At 37.5% G+C, this 23,751-nt stretch overlaps 1 protein-coding gene across 3 annotated transcripts in view; it reads left to right on the top strand.

The window, feature by feature from the left end:
- The window catches only part of ARHGAP29 (Rho GTPase activating protein 29), a 67,710-nt gene extending 46,764 nt beyond the window's left edge, over positions 1-20,946 (top strand). For all 3 annotated transcript variants that reach the window (XM_059375443.1, XM_059375442.1, XM_059375444.1), the window contains 11 exons: positions 3,492-3,649; positions 4,179-4,318; positions 4,596-4,700; positions 6,931-7,029; positions 8,050-8,189; positions 8,467-8,655; positions 8,988-9,125; positions 13,581-13,813; positions 15,263-15,593; positions 15,723-15,831; positions 18,493-20,946. In XM_059375443.1, coding sequence (XP_059231426.1) covers positions 3,492-3,649; positions 4,179-4,318; positions 4,596-4,700; positions 6,931-7,029; positions 8,050-8,189; positions 8,467-8,655; positions 8,988-9,125; positions 13,581-13,813; positions 15,263-15,593; positions 15,723-15,831; positions 18,493-19,358 — 2,508 coding nt within the window. In that variant the 3' untranslated portion in view covers positions 19,359-20,946. The remainder of the gene's footprint in view (positions 1-3,491; positions 3,650-4,178; positions 4,319-4,595; positions 4,701-6,930; positions 7,030-8,049; positions 8,190-8,466; positions 8,656-8,987; positions 9,126-13,580; positions 13,814-15,262; positions 15,594-15,722; positions 15,832-18,492) is intronic.
- The last annotated feature ends 2,805 nt before the right edge of the window (positions 20,947-23,751 follow it).

Below are 23,751 nucleotides of genomic sequence, written 5' to 3'. Positions count from 1 at the left end.
GGTGGAAAAGAATTTACCATGCTAATGGACATCAGAAGAAAGCAGGATTTCCTTTAATTTGATGTGATAGAAATAAGGGGTTACTTATTTTGTATGTAGCGTATATATATTTATTGATGCCCACTGTGTAGATAAATGTAAGACAGATACCTGCTTTCAAGCAGATTAACATATACTTAGGAAGAGAGAATGAACACATCTGAAAAATTGGAGAGTAATACCTATCAGTGTATGAAATAGACTTTGAGGTTAAGGTTGCTTAAACTTGGACAAATCCCCAAACTTATGAAAATCGGTACAGTGTGTAATGTATAGAGACAGCTAATAGAGATGCTCTGTGTATATATTTGTGAATAAAAGTTCATATTAGCTAAAGTTCTTTTGAACCAATTTAATTAACTTTGGTTGTTCTGTCTAGTATTTATTCACATGCAGATCCAAACAGATACCAAATCCAACATTTCATTTCTTGAATATAGATATTCTTTTCTAGGTAAGAACAATGACTTTCTCAGATTTCTTTAAGTTTTCTTTCTTTTTATATAAGATTTTTAAAATTTATTTATCTGGGAGAGAGCAAAAGCAGGGGGAGCAGCAGGCAGAGGAGAGGGACAAGCAGACTCCCTACTGAGCAGGGAACCCGATGCAGGAGTCAGCTCTAGGACCCTAAGGTCATAACCTGAGCCAAAGGCAGACATTTAACTGACTGAGCCATCCAGGTGCCCTTCTTTATGTTTTCTTCTCCATCAAAAGCAGAACTTAGGGGTTTTGGTGACTTACTTTCAACATCTCAAATTGTTTTTAAAAAATTTTTATTTTCACTCTAGGACATATCACATATGTGATTGTTGAAAAAGCAAAATTATTTGAGGTACAAAGATTCTAGACACTCAGGTTCTCTCACTATTTTCTGGAAGATACACATATCACATTTATGTCCCAGGAAAACTGTAAGTTATATCATGGACATTGAGGATTACTTCTGAATATCTTAAATTGTCTTGAATTATGAAATATTGAAGGGTCAGGGATAAAGATTTTAATTATATTACTGAGAGGAAGAAGAAATGACCAGGCCAGTCACTAAAGACCTAACCAAATCAATGGGCTTTGAAAAATGGGAAGAATTAGAGCAGGAGTTTTGTTTTGTTTTAGAGTACATTCAAAAAAAAGTTTATCTTTAAAATAATATAGGATAGAGAATTATACTGAGCCAAATTTATTTTAGATTATTGCTATTTTAAATGAAAGAAACTTTCCCCATTATTTGAAATTCAAATTCTCTCTGAACAGCTATCATAAATATTTGTACTAATCCAAGTGCCATTGGAGGAACTAAAATTTTGCTGTAGGTGATGAAAGCTGGGGATAGATCTAGTTTGAAGTCCTGTGTGCTAGAGGGAACAGTTCCAGAAAACAAACAGAATTACAATATGATATTGGCTAATCACACTTTCTATTACTATACATTTGGTCATTTCCCCTTTAGGAGGCACTAAGGTCACTGTACTAACTAGAGGACTAGAAGAAAAGTCTAAGTTCCTGACTCAGGTTGCAGATTGGGGCACAAAAAAATCTAGAGGCAGGATGATTTTTGAGGTACCTGTGAGCCACCCCAGGTAAGATCCCCAGCAAGTCCTGCAGGATCTACCCTATGGGGATTCACTCTTTACTGTTTCTGTTAGGTAAGTGAGAAGGCTGAATAATTTAGGGAAAACAGATTTTAAGATTGGACTACCTGTATATATAACTCCTTTAAGTCTTTATTTTTAATAAGTACCCAGAAACATTCAGCAGATGAATTGATTATGCCAGTATATTCATTTGGCTTTTTAAATTATTGGTGTTTTTAACTAGATTCATAAAGCTTATTAAAAAGTACAAAAAATGTACAGGTACCTTTAGGATCAAGAGATTAAGTTCAGTTTACCATTAACTGGAGAATTTTCTCATCATAGCCAGTTGCAGAACTTAAACTTTACCATCTGCCATTTGAATTTCCTTTGTTCCTTGAGAGTTATAACACATATAAGCTATTCTTTTATGTGCACTTTTTAAATACTACTTATGCTGAGTCTTATTTATCCTTTGGGAATGCCTGTCTACCTTGGAAAGGTCTCAGAGGTTAATCAGAAGTTCAGCAGATTATCTGGTGTAACAAGAGAAATGAAGAGGAAACATGGCAGTCTTTGAAATAATATTAAGCCGATTGAGATTTAGCATTTATTCACATTGCTCACCTGGAAGCCAGAGTGGCATTTTATAACATAAATTCTGTGATAGCTCTTAACACCCTTTAAAACCCTCCAGTGGCTTCCCATTGTACTTAAATTCAGACTCCTTACTTCTGTTTAAATGCCTCCTCTTTCTGGTATCATCTCCAACCGAAACTTTACTCTTTGGACAAGGGTTCTGCCATATTGACCTTTCAAGTGTTTCTTGAGCATGGCAAGCTCTTTCTCACTCACTTTTGCTCTGGGGTCTCCGTGCTACCTTTCTGGATTAGGCTTCTCCCTGAAACTTTACATTCGCTCTTTATTACATCAGGTCTCAGTTCAGGTGTGACCTACTCAGAGAGGCTTGACTAACCTGCCATATCAGAAGTGCCACTCTGCAAATGCATCCCAGCACATATTCCATAATTTGACAGTCTTATATAGTATTTATAGAAGTTTTCAATACCAGAAATTATCTTATCTACAGAATCTATTCACCCTCTCTTTTACTTCACCTTCAGGAGAACATAAATTTTGTGAGGACTGGGATCTCATCTGTTTATTTGCCATAATATACTCAAAGACTGGGTTTCTGAGAACACTAAATTAGTTCATTCGTGTACAACTCTCTGAATGGATTTGGCACATTTGCAGGCACTTGCTGGCTGTTAAAAGTTGCTACTATTACTATGAGTAGTAGGAATAGTAGTATATGTAGGCATTTGTAGAAACTCAGTGGAATAATATGTTTTGGATAGATTCAAGATAATGCCTAATTATTAAAGCTGAGTTCCTTAGGATACATTATAATTGGAAAGCATTTTTTAATAGGATTGAAAAAGTAAAAGTCAAAATAATTATACTCTGATTGAAACCTTTTCCCTTATGTTTCTCACTTAAGAGTTTAGACTGTTGCAGTCAGACCATCAGCATATGGAGCTGGGGATCCTCAAAACACATCTGTCTCCTAATATTATGAACCAGTAGGACAAGAGAATGTATTTTTGAACTTTTCAGTTTACAGTCAGTTTTGCTGGCAACGATTGCTCCTAGATAGTGAATTACAACTGTTGTTGTTTGTTTGTTTGTTTGTTTTTCTAGATCTAGACCTAATCTAGACCTTGCACAAAGCCAGGCAACCTAGTATGATTGTGGGTATATTCAGTGTTCTGTGCTTCACTGTATGGCCTTTTTTCTTTCGAAATCAATCTGTCTTTATATAGTGTTCTGTATAGTGGAAGTTATTTTGCCTTTTGTCTCTGTCTGTGACCATAGGTGACAGTTAACCTCTTCCAGATGCAACACCTTCAGGCAGCCTCCCTTGCAAACAATTTACAGTCTCTCTGTGATAGTGCCAAACTCTATGACCCAGGTCAAGAGTACAGTGAGTTCGTCAAGGCCACAAATGCAACCGAAGAAGAAAAAGTTGATGGGTAAGAATTAATGTGTAGATGAAATTATCTCAAAAGATAAAACCTTTATTGCTAAGTTCCTATCTGATAGTAGGTGGTGTCTCTTCTAACATTGGCAGATTGACTTTAAAACTTTCTGAACTCATTTTATATTCAGATGTGACTCACTTAAGAGTAAAGCTTTTCATTTTGACACAGAGCTCAGTTCTTTGAGATTTAGAAATCCTTTGAGAATGGCAAATCATATTCATATCTATTTTGAATGTCTACATATTTAACAACCTACATTTTCTATAGACGTTATACTAGAAAAGTTTAACCATGACATGAATTATCGACTTTTGCTACTCTTTTCCATGTTTTGGCTGTAATAAGTTCAAATGATTAATAAATTTTGTTCACATCTCTAAGAAGTTGAACCATATAAGATTTATTTTTAATATTTAATTACTCTGTTCATTAAAATAGCAGATTTTTCTGAAAATAGAATAAAATAGTCTGGGTATTAGTCATTCTTCTAAATGATGAGTTTTATTTGGGTTTTTCTTAGGAATATAAATAAACCATTAACAAATAGTCCCCACACTTCTGGATACAGACCTACCGACTCGTTAGAGGATGTAGTGCGCCTTCCTGACAGTTCTAGTAAGATTGAAGAGGACAGATGCTCCAATAGTGCTGATGTAACAGGTAGAATTTCACATTAAAGAGAGCTCTGATTTATGGAAGATCAAGTTGTTTAAATGAGATTATTAAATGAGTTGCAACTCTGGAATTTAAAAATCAGGCCTTGAATTAAAAACTTCATGAGGCCTTATTCACAGTTGTAAGCACTGTGCCTGTCTTAAAGTTGACTATTTGATCACTGTACAGAAATTTGACTTGTCTCATTTTATGTAATGTCAGTATTTCACCTCATGAAATCTGTCTGTAGCCAAGTTTGACTTTAAATATTCTTTTCTTAAAGGTCCTTCTTTTATAAGGTCATGGACATTTGGGATGTTTAGTGACTCTGAGAGCACTGGAGGAAGCAGTGAATCTAGATCTCTGGATTCTGAATCTATAAGTCCAGGTACATAGCGTTTAAGTCTAGCAGAGAAAATTCAATGACATATTCATTTTGGGGGATATATTTTAACCACCTGATTTTTTTAATCAACTGTCTCCTAGAGAGGAGTATATATATATACACATGCAGTTTAAAGAAAATTAAGACAAACCCTCATATATTCACCACCCAGCCTATAAGAAATAAAACATGATCAGTATATTAGCAGGGCCCTGTGGACACCTCCTTGAAAACCTTACCCCACTGTGCCCCAGAACAGACCATCTTCCTGGATTTTTTCAGTCATTCTCTAACTATTTTAAATGTTTTACTACCTGTATCTATTTGAGCTTTGCCCTCTTTGCAATGTTATACAGATGGAATTATATATACCATTTTTTGTGTGACTTCTCATATTTTTTTTAGATCCATGTTGATGTGAATAGCTGTCCTTATATATCTTTATTTTATACTTATAATCTATATAGTATTCCATTCTGTGAACATAACTATACATTTTAGATTGTTTTGTAGCTAATTGCTTTGGTGAACAATACAGTTAACACCAATTTTGTGCCTGTAATTACTTACTCAGTTTTTTAAAAGTACCTTTAAAAGGCACTTTGATAAGGAGAGTCCAATGCTCCTTAGAGAGGCAGGATAGATGTGTTGACTTCTCCTTAGTGGCTTCAAAGAGGATGACTTGCCATAGGTAATATAGCTAGCAGGGAAAGAAGGTAACATTTGGACCCATGAGATTCTTCCTTAGACATTCTTTCTCCTCCACTCTTCTACCAAAGATTGCTCCAATCCTGTTCTTACCAGCCCTTCTTCTAGGACCCTTGGCACTGTGGAATATATGTTATAAGATATAACCTTTCAGTCCAAGGCACTTTTTAAATAGTGTTCTATATATTACAGAAATTTTATTTATATAAATAAGTCTCTTGAAATTTAAAGTAAGAAATAACTTCCATGCAGCATGTGGGGTTTGTAGGCTTACTCTGTGTCTTCCTTGAAAACTAGTTGTGTGCAAGCGACACCCTGAATAATAATTCGCTGAGTGTTTGTAATTGACTCTGTAAAAACATGATGGTTGTAGCTATCCCCAGAAATTAAGACCCATTCTAGAGCAAGCCCTAAATTATTTGGAATCCCGTAAGACTACATGTGATAAAGACAAAAATTTGAAAACTAGTTACATGGTAAATGGTGAAGACCTGGGGAGGCCTGACCTGGGAATGGGAAGTGGGGACCACCACAGCTGTCCTCACGTCCTGGAGTGGGAAAGGATTCAAGGACAGCGCTCATCTCCTTCGGGAAGAACGGGGACCAGAGGCTGGGGCTCATGGGCAGGCAGGTTGCTGCTCAAAAATACAAGGAGGCCATCTCACAGTTAGAATAGTTCTAAGGAGAACGTGGCACCCCATGATTTCTCAGTCACTGAGAGCACAATTCAGAGCAAAAACTAGGTGACTGCCAGCCTCGTAAGCATATTTTGAAGAGGAATCTTTTGGGGGGAAAGATGTTGGTTGAAATCATCTGTAAAACCTTTTCTAACTCTCAACCCTAAGCTCATGATGGCCTTGAGGTAAGTGAGATCTTCCACTTGGATAGCTTGAGTCCTGGCTGTATGCTCTGCACGGAGCAGAGGAACCTCAGGCCCTAGTCAGACAGCTTTGAGACACACGCAGAGTCCTTTGCTGCCACAGCTTGTGTCCTGTGCGCTCAGCTCCCTGCTAGGGATTTTCATTACTGCTTCCCGCGCTCCCATCCTCCTCTCAACTTGAAACATTACCATTGTGTTGCTGTATTCATTAGATTTTTGTGTATTACTTTTGTAATTTGTAATTACAAAATTTGTAATTCGATTCAATAAGCATTTAATGACAGTGTACCATTGTGCTAGGCACTCTGTTAGATAGTGGATGGTAAGACATGAATAGAAAAGAATCTCTGTCCTTGTAGAGCATATAATCTCTTAACTATCACAAGTTGGCCATAAGGTCTCATTGGAATGTATGATTCCTCAATTTTAAATTTATTTGGAAAAGTCAGGTTTGGTTGAATTCTCTTTTGTTCCTAATAATAAAAATTAGAATTCCCTATATCTAAAGTCTGAGAATGGAAACAGCTTTTTGCATTGTAGCCCACAAAATAGTATGACTTGTGTTGTTCAAAAAATATTGTCATTACCCATTTCTTAAATTCTACTGTGAACAGTCAGGTGATTGTAGTCACAATTTCCTTTTAGGAGACTTTCATCGAAAACTGCCACGAACTCCATCCAGCGGAACCATGTCTTCTGCAGATGATCTAGATGAAAGAGAACCACCTTCCCCCTCAGAAGCTGGTATTGCTCTCACCTGAATCAAGTTCCCACTAAACCCTTTGAGCCAGCAACACTGCATGATATTAGGAAAATAGTATAATTTAAAGAATTACTTTGCTGTGTATTAAAAGACATTATATTGACTTAAATCTATCCCCAAAATTATGTACAAATATGGGTTGATAAGGCACTAGTGAAATGTTAAGAATAAAAGAATAAGTAACAAAACTACTAGATCTAAAATGTATTAGCAGGGTGCAAAAATAGGCTAGTTAGTTTGATCTTTTATAAACCCCATAGAGTGACTTAACTGTTAAAAGTGTTGCAATGCATGAGAAACTCTGAAAAAGTCTCTTTAAAAGAAATAGTGCACGAGAAGTTAGGCAGGAAAATTAAATAAATATGTTCTTGAGGACAAGGAAAATAATGGATGTTAACAGATATGAGAGAAATCAGTTACCTTAAGGACCTGAATTAGACTCATATAAATTAGTTTTGTACATTGAGAACTCCTTATACCTGTTTGGGCATCATTTACTAGAATAATATGGAACATCTGACCTCAGGTAGGATACTACTGGAAAACTAGCTAGTATTTCTTTAATTTTATGATGAATTCTGAGTAAGAGTAACTTTATCTTTAATGCAAATAACAGTGACACTTACTGGTCTCATACAGCTAGTTTTCTTTGAAGCTTTCATAGGGACATTTTCTAAGAATGTAATACCACCTCTGTAACAGCCTTCCAGGTGCTATAAAGGGTATATTAATAACAGTGTAGATTCGCTGATGTTGAAAACATTATGCCATCCTATTTTAGAAGTATCTTAGTGGTTTTTTGGTGATTTTTTACTTACAGCTCAAACGTGTACTTTGTAAGAGATCTATAAATTAGATGCCTATTTTGCTGTTGCAGACTCAAAATAATAGCTTCCTGTGACATATGATACAAAGTCTAAAGATTTTTCAGAATTTAGCATCATGTGTTATAATTGTTATGTCATCTTGCAATTCTTATACCAATTTATTTCTGTTGCAAGGACCCAATTCCCTTGGAACATTTAAGAAAACATTGATGTCAAAGGCAGCTCTCACTCACAAGTTTCGAAAATTGAGGTCCCCCACAAAATGTAGGGATTGTGAAGGCATTGTAGTATTCCAAGGTGTTGAATGTGAAGAGGTAAGACCTTTCTGGAATTCCATTAGCTCTTTCATGCTTTTTGCCTTATACTTTTCTGTTACTAATTTTATTGATTAGGCTCTCTTACATGAATATTTTTAATAAATTGAACCACAGTGTAGTTTTGTAATTCATTTAGCGATTAAGTATAGTTCAGACACCACAAGTAATACCTTTTAAAATAATTTTTGTTGAGTTACCATTCTACCTATAGTTTGCTCAGTTGTTCATAGTTTTGAGGTAAATGAACCATTTTTTAACTGTCATTTTCTTGTAGTGTCTCCTTGTTTGTCACCGTAAGTGTTTGGAAAACTTAGTCATCATTTGTGGTCATCAGAAACTTCCAGGGAAAATACACTTATTTGGAGCAGAATTCATACAAGTTGCAAAAAAGGAACCAGATGGCATCCCTTTTGTACTCAAAATATGTGCCTCAGAGATTGAAAATAGAGCCTTGTGTTTACAGGTATGTTGTAACTTTTAAAATTAAGTTTAAAAATATAAATGCCCGTGTGATTTGTTCTAATGATGAGCCTTTAAAGGAAAACAGTGCTCTCAATTTTTAACAAGTAAAAGTCTCTTTAAAAAAATTTATTCAGAATAAATAAAATAATAAATAAATAAATAAAATCTGAATTTATTCTGATTTATTTAGAAAATGTTGCCTCATTTGGCCCTAGTTTTTTCCTGAATTATTAATAAAAATTGAAGTAGACTCATCAGATGTATGGAGATGTCTGCATTTAGTCATTTCTTCTAAAGGAGAATTTTGCCAAATTTTTCCATTTTCTTCTCAAGGGAATTTATCGTGTATGTGGAAACAAAATAAAAACTGAAAAACTGTGTCAAGCCTTGGAAAACGGAATGCACTTCGTAGACATTTCAGAATTTAGTTCACACGACATCTGTGATGTCTTGAAATTATACCTTCGACAGGTAAAGTTTTTACCCTTGAAACATACCATTAAAGAAAAAAGAACAGAAATATGATCGGTATTTTACTGGTAACATTTGCTACACAGATATTTTCATTGACATAGACCATATCCATGTGACTCTAATTATTGTTAAAAATCAAAGAGTATATAAAATACATGTATGGTTTAAAGACCAATAATAATAAAAACACTCATTTCCCATCACGTAGCTTTAGGAAGTAGAACATTACCTTACTGAAGGCTCCTGCATGCCCTTCTCCAGTAGTAGCCCTCAACGCCACCTCAGTGGTCTTTTCTAATCATGTTAATACCTCCTTTTCTTAATAGTTTTAATACCTGTTGCATGCTCCTAAACAGTGTCTCATGAAGTTTTAGGTAACTGAGAGGAAAGCATAAATCTAGCTGTGTATTATTCACACTGTTAATGAAGGATTCAGTAGGTTCCACAGTGTCTGAATCATGGTCCAGCTTTACCTTCATTGACATCCTCAGATAGCCATTGTGGGAGGTCAGCGGGCAAGATCATGAAGGCATCTTGGGAACCTGCAGTTCCAACAGATTTGGGGCATCATGCAGGGCTTTTGTATAAGCTGGGTACTGGAGATTCAGCAGGAATATGGTTGGGAGTGGGCTGCTCTGTATTTTCTCTTTCTGTGCTCACTATTGTATCTGAGATTTACAGGAGTAGATCCAAAAGAGAAAACACACATACACGCTCTTCTGTGGGCTGAAACAGTAATCTACCTTAGTGGCTTCAGGCAGCAGCTCCTCATTGAGGGGTTGCAGGAGCATCAGTGCATTGCCATGATGAGCCAAGTATGGAAAAGAGCTGGGGTCAAGTTCCTTGAGTAAAAATGAAGATACAGAGAGCAGAGCAATGATGGTTCTCATGTCCATCTCTGGAGTTCTGTTCTGCATTTGGATCCTTTCTAATATTGTGAATAGCCGTCATCCTGGGATCTCCCTTCTCTCATCTGAGGGAATGCCTGTCTTCTGTGTCATGTCTTCCTGTTTGTGGTTTATGCTCCTGTTTTGGTTATGCCATACTTGATTGAGCAAGGTGGAATAAAAGTAAATTTAGTTATTTGAAAATGTCTTTATTCTGCCTCTTGAACAAGATGGGAAAGTGGATAGTGTGGTAGGTTATCGTATTCTAGACTGGAAATTATTTTTCTTCAGAATTTTGAAGGCATTTTTTTATTGTTTTCTTTGAAGTGTGAAATCTTTCTCATTTCTGATTCTTTGTATAAAGCCTATTGTTTGTTCTCTGAAAGCAAATCTCCCCATTGTGTTAAAGTTTCACAGTGTATGCCTTGATGTGGATGTATACTCATCTGTCACTTCAGGTACTCCTCGGGCTCTGTTCTCCTTGGCCTTTTGTTCTTAGGACTTTTACTTTGTTGTCATTTCCTCCTATTTTCTGTTTTTTACTTCTGGAAATGTGCTTACTGGACAGCTTGTACTTGTTCTCTAGTTCCTTCATCTTTTCTCTATTATTTTTTTGTTGTTGTTTTTGTTTTCTTTTAACACTTTTTTTTTTTAAGATTTTATTTATTTATTTGACAGAGAGAAATCACAAGTAGTCGAAGAGGCAGGCAGAGAGAGAGAGGGGGGAAGCAGGCTCCCCGCTAAGCAGAGAGCCTGACACGGGACTCGATCCCAGGACCCTGAGATCATGACCTGAGCCGAAGGCAGCAGCCTAACCCACTGAGCCACCCAGGCACCCCTTCTTTTAACACTTTTTAAGAGATTTCCTTGGTTGGTCTTGTTTTGTTCGTTTGGTATGGTTGGTTGGTTGGTTGGTTGGTTTGTTTGTTTGTTTGTTTTTTGACAGAGACAAACAGTGAGAGAGGAAACAGAAGCAGGGGGAGTGGGAGAGGGAGAAGCAGGATTCCTATGGAGCAGGGAGCCCCATGCAGGGCTTGATCCCAGGACCCTGGGATCATGACCTGAGCCAAAGGCAGAGGTCATGACTGACTTAATGACCACTGAACCACACAGGCACCCCAGGTTTTGTTTTTTTTTTTTTTTTTTTTAAGTAGGCTTCATGCCCAGCATGGGACCCAGTGTGAGGCTCAGACCCACAACCCCCAAATCAAGACCTGAGCTGAAACCAACAGTCAGAGGGCTTAACTGACTGAGCCACCCAGGTGCCCTAAGATTTCTTCAGTTTTATCTTATACACCTACTATAATCTATTTCATTTCTGAGATATTTTAATTTCTAAGAAATTGGTTCTCTGTTCCTTATACAGCATCCTTTTTAATGAATGTAGTATCTTATCTATATGAGATATTCATAGCTTTTTTTCTACAAAGAATTCTTTGCTTAGCCTCTAGTGCTTTTCAATAGGAATATAATGTGAGCCTTATATATAATACTAAATTTTCTAGGAGCCACATAAAAAGAAATGGTGAAGTTAATTTTAATATGTAACATACTGAAATATCATCTGAATGCTTAATCAGTATTTTTCAATTTTTAGTGAAATTTTTTTTGTTTTTCTTTGAAATGAAGGGTTATTGAGTCTTTGAAATCTGGTGTGTATTTTGCATTTAGAGCATATGTCAATTTGGAATAGCGACATTTCCAGTGTTCATTGGCCTTAGGTGGCTAATGATTACCATACTGCCAACACAGTTCTAGATCTTCAGCTCGTTTTGTTTCTGCTTATTTTTATTTCAGTCTTTCATGATTATCTGCTTAAAATGAAAGAATTGGAATTGAAGTCTCTTTGGAAGGTTTTGAATACGTACAGGCTTTAAACATTTTAAGCTCTAGTGTGATCTAGGAGGACTATTTGGGAAACACCAGTTGTCTGTATCTCTAGGTCTCTACTCTTAGGCTTGGCTGATACCCCAGAGAAAGGTCTTTCCCTGCTGTAGGTGTGGTGCCAGAACTCTGGGAGCCACCTTGGGTAAGAAAGCTCCAGAATCTCTGCTGTAGCAGGCAGACAGTCACTAAATCCCTATTTTTAGATAGTTGTACAGCTGTTGTTTGTGCTTGACATTGGCCATCCAGAGGCCCTCTCTTTTACACTGTCCAAAGATGAAATCCCCACACTGCTGGGGAAAATGCTGTTTAGAAACATGGAGTGGAGACAAGGATCTGGAGATCTAATACTTCTTAAATAGCCTACTCTCCTCCAGGATCAGAGTACCTCATGCTAATAGTCTGTGGGTCTCCTATAAATTGTATTGGTTCTCATTTTGGAATTTTAGCTTTCTCAGGACTGCTAAGCCATTACTTATTTATCTGCTCCTCAGTGGTTAAATGTTGCTTTTATCTCCTTTCCTATTCTCCTAGTCTTTGTGGACTTAACTATTTCAGTGGGGTTGCCAGAGGGAAAGAAACTAGGTACAAATGTTGGATCAGCCATGTTAGCCCAAGAAACTTGATTTCTTTCACATTTTGCAGAATTCTCAGCTGAGAGATGGAGACAAAGTACCTCTGAATGACTGTTAATCTCACAATGAGTCATTTTGTCTCTTTTGGCCAGTCAGGGAGGGGAAATAAATGGGGTCTAATACTAATCCATCTCAAGAATGCTATGGGACCAACATTTTATTGTGGGGAGCCATGCTCAATTTTTGTAGTATTAGAGAGTAGCCTTCATTTTACTCATATTTGGGAAATCTAAAGCCTCAAGAGGTTGAGTGAGCTCCTTCAGATCCTAGAATAATAGAGGTAGAAATTAATCTCAAGGCTTCCCCTCTCTGGGACCAGCAGGAGAAACTGGAGAAATGGGTGCCTACCTCACCACAGGTAGTATAGGACACCTGCTAGCCAGATACGGGCTATTTCCATCGCTGAGAGGTGGAAATACTGAAATCGCTTGTGCCAGTAGAGGGGTCAAGGTGGTATGTCCCTTCATAGTTTGAGAGAGAAACATTTTCTTTAACCTATTTATGGCAATTCAAGTTGTATTTGAAAATTAGGTAAGTAAAACATTGGCAATGTCTTTCTTCTAAGCCATACTATCTTATGCTAATCTTCAGTCTGGTCAAAGTAAAACAAAAGGACCCAATAGTATTTTGTTCTCTGTCTACCCTATGCCAATAAAATTCAGAATATAAGCTTTTTCTAATTAATATGACTGGCTTGTTTTAATAAAACAGTTGAAGATCATGCTAACTTTGGGACAATGATTAATGTACTTGGTATAGGATATATAGCAAAGTTTTAAAATCCCTCATGCAGCTTTTGATTTTAGAATGTTTTACTGATTTTCAGTTAACTCACTTTTAATACAGATAAAATTTTTGGTGGTGATGTCAGATTCACTTAATAGATAACATCACTGACAAACATAAATCTATTTCTAAAAGTAGATTGATTTTAAGTCCCTTCTAATCTGAAGGGACATACTAAATCCATCAGTAGCTATTCAGTAAATTATTAAAAGGGGAAAAGTGGACAGAATGATATTCCTAATGTGATTTTATTTCTTTAGCTCCCAGAACCATTCATTTTATTCCGATTGTACAAGGAATTTATAGACCTTGCAAAAGAGATCCAACATGTAAATGAAGAACAAGAGTCAAAAAAGGATAACCCTGAGGACAAAAAATGGCCGAGTACATGTATAGAAATAAACAGAATTCTTATAAAAAGCAAAGACCTTCTAAGACAACTGCCAGTGTCAAATTTTAACAGTCTTCATTATCTCATAGTTCATCTTAAGCGGTAAGAATTTTATATAAGGCGAGCGTTCATTAGTGGGTAGACAATTGATCGGGTTTTTGTTTGGCTTTTTTGGTTTTGTTTAAATTGTGGTAAAATACACATAACATAAATTAACCATCTTAACCACTTTTATTATTTTTTAAAGATTTATTTAAGTACATGGGTAAGGGGAAAGAGGAGAGAGAATTCCAAGCAGACACCGTGTTGAGCATGGAGCCTGATGTGGGGTTCAGTCCCATGACCCTGAAATCACGACCTGAGCTAAAACCAAGAGTTGCTTAACCAATTACGCCACCCATGACCCCCATCTTAACCACTTTTAAGTGTACAGTTCAGTAGTATTAAGTACATTCATATTGTTGTGATGTTTTTAAATGAATGTTGTGATGTTTTAAAATGAATGTTTTACTTCTCATATGTGTTAGGGAAAGGGAGGCATTGAATAGATATTCTTAGAGCTAACACCTTTGCCTCAGATGCCTTCTGTGTCCTGCGCTCTGGCTAAGGAAATAAGGATGCAGATATTAGGTCTCTGTCACCTGTTGTGCTGTTCCTCTTGACAGCAGATCTGCAGACCAGCGCAGCACAGACCATTCCTGTTCTAACAGGGCTGGCACAGTGTGCAGAGAACAGTGAGGGGATTGAGGGGCCGGAATCAGAGAAGCTAGTCCTGAGCCAGACTGGAAGAACTGGGTGGTGGTTTGGTGACAAAGACTGTGCAAAACAGCATTCTGGGTAGAGGGTAACAGACACAGGCGCACAAGATAATGTTGCTCTTGAGAAGCATAGGTAGTTTGGCGAGGGGGACGTAGCAAGCAGTAGCTTGAAGTGAGCTAGGCCAAGGCCCGATAAAGAAAGTCCTACATACCTGCCAGACGAGTTGACTCTTCTTCTGTACCCACTAAAGAATCCGGAGCCAGGAATGTAACGTGTTTAGATTTGTTAGATCTTTCTGGGAGCAGTATGGAGAATGGGATGGAGGGGGTCCTTAACTGCTATTCAGAAATTCTTGGGTAGTTATAGAAATAAAAGGTATAGAGAGCTTGAAATAAGGCCAGAGCGTTGGTAGTGGCAATTGAGCAGAAAGATATTTAGGAGACAGAATCAGCTTGGCTTGAAGACCAGCTGTGGCCAATGAGAGAGCAACCTACGATGACGGTTAAGTTTCCAGCACAAGGGCCCTAGGAGGATGTGCTGTATACTGCAGCTCTTCGTTTTTGATTTTGCTTTTCTACTGGTCAAACTTTAGTAGTTCCTCTACTTGCTTGAATGTTATCCTAATATTCTGAAACCCAATTCAGTGTGTTGTCAGTAACTAATCAGATAAATATATCCTTTTTTAGACGTCTGCTGCCCGTTTTTCCTCCACCCTTCCCAGTCCATAGTAAACTACCAGCAAGGAAATCTAATAGGCAAATCTCATACAGCTTCATGTGTTCTACTTCACAGAGTCGTAGATCATGCAGAAGAAAACAAAATGAACTCCAAAAACTTGGGGGTGATATTCGGACCTAGTCTTATTAGGCCAAGGCCCACAACTGCTCCTGTCACCATCTCCTCTCTCGCCGAATACTCAAACCAAGCCCGGTTGGTGGAATTCCTCATCACTTACTCACAGAAGATCTTCGATGGATCCCTGCAGCCACAAGAGGTGGTCGTGTATAGTACAGGTGGTGGTGTACCTCATGTTGATCAAGGTTGCCTTCCAAAGCCTCTTTTATCACCAGAGGAAAGAGACCCAGAACATTCTATGAAGACACTGTTTTTCTCTTCAAAGGAGGTGAGTTTTGACCTTTATGGAATTGTGGTAGAACTCTATAATGTTTATTAGTTATTAATAAGATTAAAGTTAAAAATTTTTGAGATGTGTTTTACTTCTTAAAATTCAAGAATTCTCTTCTATCAACAGGATATGCACACTGTGGATAGTGAGACCAAAATTTTTGAGCCAGCTACATCATTTGAGGAATCAGAACGGAAGCAAAATGCATTAGAAAAATGTGATACGTTTCTCATTGGTGAGTGGCCATGTAAAATTCATGTTTGCTAACTTCAAGCTGTGCCGACAGACCTTGTCTAACAGCTACAGTGAGTGAAATTGAGAGAAATCAGGGAAAGAAGCATCATTAGTAAATGAAAAAGTTGCTGTTCACTATACCTTACTTTTTTTTTTAAGATTTTATTTATTTATTTGACAGATAGAGATCACAAGTAGGCAGAGAGGCAGGCAGAGAGAGAGAGAGAGAGCACGAAGCAGGCTCCCCACTGACCAGGGAGCACAATGTGGGGCTCGATCCCAGGACCCTGGATCATGACCTGAGCCAAAGGCAGAGGCTTTAACCCACTGAGCCATCCAGGCACCCCATTATACCTTACATTTAAATGAATATCATTCTTTACAATAATCGTTCTTATAAAAAGACATCTTGGGGCTCAAAAATTTCATTTTTGCCATCAGTTAAAGTCAAGGAAGAAATGTGTTGAGCCATATGAAAGTCAAGGCAGAAATGTATTGAGCTGTATGAATTATCATAAAATCTGTTACTATGAATCATTGTATTGACCTAACTGCTCATAATAAGTCAACTAGACTCCTCAAAATTAAAACATTTAGACTCCTAAAACTCCTAAAATTTTTTCAAATGCTTTTACTTGTCACCTTTCACACATTAAGCACAAATACATATATTTTATTCACCGTATGATCATTTTAGTTGTAGTGATTAGTAGCTATCATGCTGGCAAAAAGACTTCCGTTTGTTACTATAATCCTGTATATCTTTAGAACTAAATTCCAGTTATTTTTAAAATGTAGAGATACATGTTAAATTTGATGTGTGATCCTATGTCAGTGATCGTAGCCTGACAGGATCCAAAAAGTAAGGGATCTGACTTTCACTTAAGCATCCTCCTGCTTTGTGCTAAGCACTGTGCTTATTGTTTGATTCCATTTATCTGATTTGATCTTCATAACAGTTTTGTGCTAAAAGGTCAGTAGTATCAGCCCCATTTGATTCATCACCAAATACTCTGAGAGAGGCTAAATAATGTCAGAGGTCATGCCACTAGTAAATTGTTCAGTTAGTATTTGAACTTAAATATGTACTTACTTTACTAACATGATCGATTATTTATTATCATGACCAATTAGGAAGAGTAATTATAATAAATGTCATTTTTTGAGAGCCTATCATATATTAGATCAATTCTGAGCACTTTTCATGAATCCTCATCATCATGAGGGCCACACATCATCATAGATACAATCATGATCTTTTCATGCAGATACTTAGGGCCAGTGACATTGCCTTGCCCAGCACCAAAGCAGTAGAGCTGAGCTCAGCCCGCCAGTTGGGCTCAAGAGTCTGCACTCTGACCCATTACGCTCTTAAGTCTATCCCTGGGAACTTTAAGAATTGTACTTCGACTCAGGTCATGATCCCCGGTTCCTGGGCTCAAGTTCTGATCAGTCTCCACAGGGGGTCTGCTTCTCCCTCTTCCCCTCCTCCCACTTGCCCTCTCAATCTTTCTCTCTCAAATAATAAAGAAAATCTTTTTTAAAAATGCTTTAAAAAAAAGTGTACTTTGGTTGGTGACTGTGACCCTACCACCAGCAGTCAGTTCCTTTAGAGTGGTCCATAGAAGGGCCTGGGAAGGTCCCTGGAAGGCAAAGCAAGAGCACGGTGCTCTGGAAGCCCAGAGGAGAGAGGTCACTAGTGTCAGGTAAGGAAGGTCAGATAACATGAAGACTGACAGCTGATTCTGATGGCCTCCGGCCTGCAAACCTCTGCCTCAGAGATGTGGGAAAAGGACCTGGCTACAGGGAAAGGGGTCACATGCTGTGCTCGGGGCAGCTGAAGTTCAAAGCCAGAATGGTGCTCAGACACAGACTTGTTGGATGTTTTCCAGCGGGAAAGGGCAGCATGAGCAGAGGGCTGGCATTTAACACAACAAGGAATTTTTTAGGGGAGACGCTACAAAAAGGGACCAGGTTGGAAGGAGCTGAGGGTTCTAGTTTGAAAAAGCATGGCCCGTGGGTCCAGACTTGAAGGAAAGAGAAGAAAGGAAGCCAGGGAGGAAACAACCAATGAGGAGAATGGTGTTTTTTACTTAAAACTGAACTCTTCAACCTGAATTGGACAGGATGAATGTTAGAGCGTACTGATGAGTTGATCAGATAAGGACGCATATGAAGCATTTAATGGGCTATATTCTCACTGTGGGTTGGATGTAACTAGAAATAGCAGATTGAGTGAGTTGGCAAAAGCCTTTGGATTCAGGACACACCTGCATTTGCTTGGTGTGTAAATTAGTGTAGCTTTTCTGAGGTCGATTAATACCAATACCTACTGAAACTGTGACACTCCGTTCATCTCACAAATATTTGCATGGAGCACATTAAGAGAAAAAACTTACTTCAGCAGTTGTTGTTTTTTGTTTGTTTTATTTTACTAATCTGCAGTGGCTTTTGTAGCTGTTTATTATATTGATTTAAATAAATGTAAAATTCTAACATTTTTATTTCAAGTACACCTTTAATATGAGTATTTAACTTCTCTGCATAGATAGCTGAGAGTGGTTAACAAGAGTCTTATATGTTTTTCCAATTTACTCTGTAAGACTCTTGTTAACCACATGTCATAAAGTTTGATTTTTAAATAAATCTTTTCCTTTTTTAGACAACAAAGTGGGTCTGCTTGTAAACCAAGAGCTTGAGTCAGCATCACAAAAGATGGAAGATGTCTGTAAAACTTCCAAGCCACTTACTTTGAAATCAGAAAGGGAAACAAACAGTGTTGAAAGGCATGCTCCACGGACCAAAGTTAGACCCGCAAGTTTGCCTGTAGATAGACTACTACTTCTTGCAAGCCCTCCTAATGAGAGAACTGTCAGAAATATGGGAAATGTAAATTCAGACAAGTTTTGCAAGAATCCTACCTTTGATGGAGTTAGTAGGAAGGATATTCCTACTATTGTCTGTTCCAAATTGGACGGTTTTGACCAGCAAACTCTACAAAAAACTCGGGAGAGACAGTATGAACAAAATGGCCTCAGTGCAAAGACTGCAGCGGGAATGGGAACTGTGAGCGTCAGGATCGGTGGGGACCAGCCAGACAGCGCCCCCTGGCCCAGTAAGCCATACACAGAACCAGTCAGGTCAGTGAGACAGGTGTCAGAGAGACGGTCCTCTGACGCCTGCCCTCCTGCGGCTGTCAGAGCACCCCGAACGCTGCAGCCCCAACACTGGACCACGTTTTACAAACCACGTGCTCCCACCAGCAGCCTGCGAGGGGATGAGGAGAGGCTCGCAACCCCCTCCCCAGCACTGCCTCCCAGCACAGTCCCCACCCCCCAGGGACCCCTGCTAAAAACAGTCCCAGCCTCCGACAAGGCACCTGCTGCCTCCACGCAGTCCACCAGCAAGCCGGGAGAGAACTCTGAGGAGCGGGACTTGCCGGAAGTGCCTCCCGCGTGTCAGAGACCGAGACTAAAACGAATGCAACAGTTTGAAGACCTGGAAGACGAAATCCCACAGTTTGTGTAGGGTTGTCAGAATCCAGCTTTTCTTTGTTGTTGTTTTATTTTGTGGTATTGTGTTTGTTTTGTGAAAGAAACTTCTGACAGGGCCCCTTCTTTACAGTATTGCCACATCATGGGTTTTGCTTTTTGTCCTTGTATCGTGTTATACTGCGTTGGTCATATTGAATGGTAGACTGTTTTGATAGGGCCCCCATCTGCGCCTCACTGGAATTCTCTGTATTTTTAAAGTTGTGAATAAATAGGTGGACTCATGTTTTTTAAAGTTTAGTTGATTTTTCCCATAAAATGGTCCATTTAAATGCATCCCTAATATATGATATAGTTCTCAACTAATAGGTGCAATTGGGGAAAATCTGCTTTATTTTTTGAAGTGAAACTACGTTGCTTATTTATAAAAGGACTATTTCCGAATGCAAGTGCCTGAAAGATCTTTGTCTGGTATGGTTGTTTTGTTCACATGATTTTATAGTGTGCATCTTTGACCTCTCATATGTATGTAACCTTTTATTTTTCAATTGGCAATTCACCTATTAATATTTACACAATGGCCAAAAGGCTTGCAAATTCTGTATTTAATTTCATTTTGATTAATGGCCAGATTTTCCATGTGGTAGTCAGTTGAACTGTACAAAGAAAGTACACTTAAACTTGTTTCTAAATTACATAGTTCAGTTTTGTCTTATTCGGATTTAGATGGTTTTAACACATTTTATATCTTTTCACCTCTCGCCTTGTTCTATATAAACTTGTTTTTCAACAGTTCTGAACGTTTTGGTATTTTATACATTGGTCCAAAAATGTTTTAAAATTCAGTGCATTTCCTCTTCATGTTGTCTGGGATTTTTTTTTTTTTTAAACCACTACTTTGGTATAAAATGTTTTTACTTTTAAGTAATTTTATGTACATTTTCTACCTGAATTTTTAGCCATTGACAATGTATGTTTCATCCAAATCATGCAGAGATTTTATTTAAGTTGATTCTAAGTATAATTTGGCAAGCCTCATTGTTTGGAATTTGAGAAAAAGTATAGATTGGATGGATATATTTCATTTATAAAATTCCTAGTTTTTAGAACTAGTGCAGTTCTGTGATTTTCTGGGTTACATCATTTTGCCTAAAACAGGATATAAAAGGGACAAAAAAATTAAAACAGCCTTTTTTTCTATGTGTGAATTCTATTTGTAGCAAATGCTTTTATATGAATATGTTATTCTTGATAAAAATACATATTTTATATATATATTATATATATACATATATGTGCATATATATGTATATATATTAACCTGTTAAATTATTTCAGGTTCTCGTGGCTTCTCTGAAATTGTTGCCTCTTAGGGTGTGAGACTAGATTTAGTCACCATTGGCTTAGTGGTCAATACTTGAACTCATATATCCCTTGACTATAACATGGAATGCATTTTGTGAGAAGTCGCTATATAGCTCTATATGACATTATGAACTAACGAGAAATGAGTAACTCCTTTGTACTAGAGTCTTGTTTTTAGTCCTTATTGTGCAAGATATAAAAGAATTGTATTGCTACAAAAACCTAAAAAGAAAATAAGAGCCAGCATTTATTGAACCTTCTCTTTGTGCCATGAACTTTGCTAAATTCCTACATAAGTTATTTCATTTCGAGTTCACAGCAGCCTATACTACATAGGTAAGTATTTTATTTTACAGTATATTTCTGTATTACAGATAAGGAAACAAAGGCCTGGTTATAATGTGGTTTGGTTCTGCAGGTGTTAACAGTTGGATTCAAGTCTCAAACACAGGGCTGTCCCAATTCTTGATGTTTAGTACTCTTAATGACTGTGTTATTACTAAGTAATATCAGGTAATATTTAAATATTAGAAAATACACCTTTAAAATTTTTTTTATTATGGCAAAATATGCATAACATAAAATTTACCATTTTAACCAGTGTACAGTAGCATTAAGTACCTTCACATTGTTCTACAACCGTGACCACTATCCCATCTCTAGAACTTTCTTATCATCCCACACTGAAACTTTGAAAATGTACTTTTAAACTCCTTCAGTTTTCTTTTAGCGTATTGAGATGACCGAGTCAAAGAATCTGAGGTATAATCAGCTGGCTCTGTGTTAAGCCTCACAAATGAGAATTCCACTTGGGCCTTTCTGTCTTTGGGACTCTCTGACGTCTCATCCAGCATAATCCATCAGTCTATAGGTATTTCTAGTTTCCTGGGACATTGAGCAAGGACCTCCTGAGCAGATGCTGCTGTTTCTAGAGGACACAGAGTGTACATTGCCCTGTTCTACTTAGTAATGCAGTGGCAGTTCTTCACAGGAAGTTGTTTTTTGACACATGGAAAGAATATGAGTGAAGGGAAAGGGCAGTAGTGGGGAGCCTTTTGGAGAGCTGCAAGACCACCAGAAAGGTTTGTGGAAAGCATCTTGTTAAAGTTTGCAAGAAGTCATTTGTGAAGGGTTGATCATGACTTTCTTTGATAGACTTGTTTTACATCCTGAGAACTTAATTAACATCCACGAATATTTAAAATCACTTCTAGTGCACTTCAGGCAATGTATTTCTTTTGATACAGAGATGAAGAAGAGATGATGCCTGTGAAGGACTTGTCCAGAGATTTCAGAAACCAGTGAAGTCATATCTCCCTTCTTTGGGTGATCTAATTTAAAGATGGTACTATAGCTACATTATTCCCAGCTAAGCTCATATTACTTACTGTATTTGTATATATAAAAATCTCTTTAAATGACAGCCATGTATATTTTCATGGCACACCATCGTCAATTAGTTCTCTGGACTTTTCTTTTCTAGAAGCAGGAAATTGTTTTGATGTGCTGATATGATTATATATGTAGACAAGTCAGTAATATCTGGAGTTTAGCAAAGTTGCTACATTCACAATTATGCAAAAGTCAGTTGTCTTCCTGTATATCATCAACTAATAAGAAATGAAAGTTTTTAGAAAGATCTCAACATAAATTTGAAAGACCTGAGAATAAATCTAACAAAATATATACAAGATCTTCATGGAGACACTTTTAGACTATATCAAGAAGCATTTAAGGAGATTTTGGAAAAAATGGAGTCCTCTATGATGTGCGTGGATGGGAAGCCTCAATATTGTAAAGATGTTCATTTACCTTCCATTTATTTATCAATTCAGTGTAGTCTCATCCAATATTGAACCAGTTTTGAACTATTTGAATTTGAAAATTCCATACATGATTTCCTCATTACCCCTAAATACTTGAATGATGTCTCCCTAAAACAAGGACCATTCCTTCATAGCCACAGTAGAACAATCAAAATCAGGAGATGAACAGTGATGTAGATCATCTAATTGCAGACAGCATTCAAATTTGCTGATTGCCCCAATACTGTTCTTCTCTGCCCAGCATCCCTTCCTGTGCAAGATCAGATGGTGCATTTAGTTGTCCTGTCTCTTCTGTCCTTTGATCTGGAGCAGTTTTCCCAGTCTTTTCTTTCATGACCTTGATTATCTGAAGAGTATAGGCCAGGTACTTTGTAGTATGTCCCTCAGGGTTTATCTAATGATTAGAAAAAATGATTAGGGTTCCTCGTGATTAGATTCAGTATATGTCTTTTTGTTAAAAATGTCCTATTCTCACTGTATCATACCTGGAGGGGTACACAATGTCACATTGTCCCATTCTTGGTGATGTTAACTTTGATCACTTGGTTAGGACAGTATCTATCAGTTTTCTCTCTTTTAAAATTAGTAAAAAGAGTTTGGTGAGGACAGTCTTTGAGCCTATGTAAATGTCCTGTGTCTCATCCAATTGTCACCAGTTAATTTAAGTCTATTAACACCTGTTACCTGAATCAGTATCACTATTCTGGTTGCCGAATGGTGATGCTAATGCTTTAATTGATATTCTGTGAGGAAGGACAGTCCCTTCTCCATCCACTGTCTACTCATTTGTATCAGTGTGGACTCAGGGATTCCTACTTTATTCAGTAAGTTCCAGTATATGATTGTTACGTACTTTGCTATGGAACTTTTCCCACATTTGGTCTATGGAAGTCTATCCAAGCTTGCTTCTAAGTTTTTTTGTTTTTTTAATTTTTTAATTTTTTATAAACATATATTTTTATCCCCGGGGGTACAGGTCTGTGAATCACAGGTTTACACACTTCACAGCACTCACCAAAGCACATACCCTCCCCAATGTCCATAACCCCACCCTCCTTCTCCCAAACCCCTCGCCCCAGCAACCCTCAGTTTGTTTTGTGAGATTAAGAGTCACTTATGGTTTGTCTCCCTCCCAATCCCATCTTGTTTCATTTATTCTTCTCCTACACACTTAAGCCCCCATGTTGCATCACCACTTCCTCATATCAGGGAGATCATATGATAGTTGTCTTTCTCTGC

This window comes from Mustela nigripes, chromosome 14, assembly GCF_022355385.1.
Source record: "Mustela nigripes isolate SB6536 chromosome 14, MUSNIG.SB6536, whole genome shotgun sequence".
NCBI lineage: Eukaryota > Metazoa > Chordata > Mammalia > Carnivora > Mustelidae > Mustela > Mustela nigripes.
Note: the sequence above shows the minus strand (reverse complement) of the source record. Positions and strands in the feature narration are given on the sequence as shown.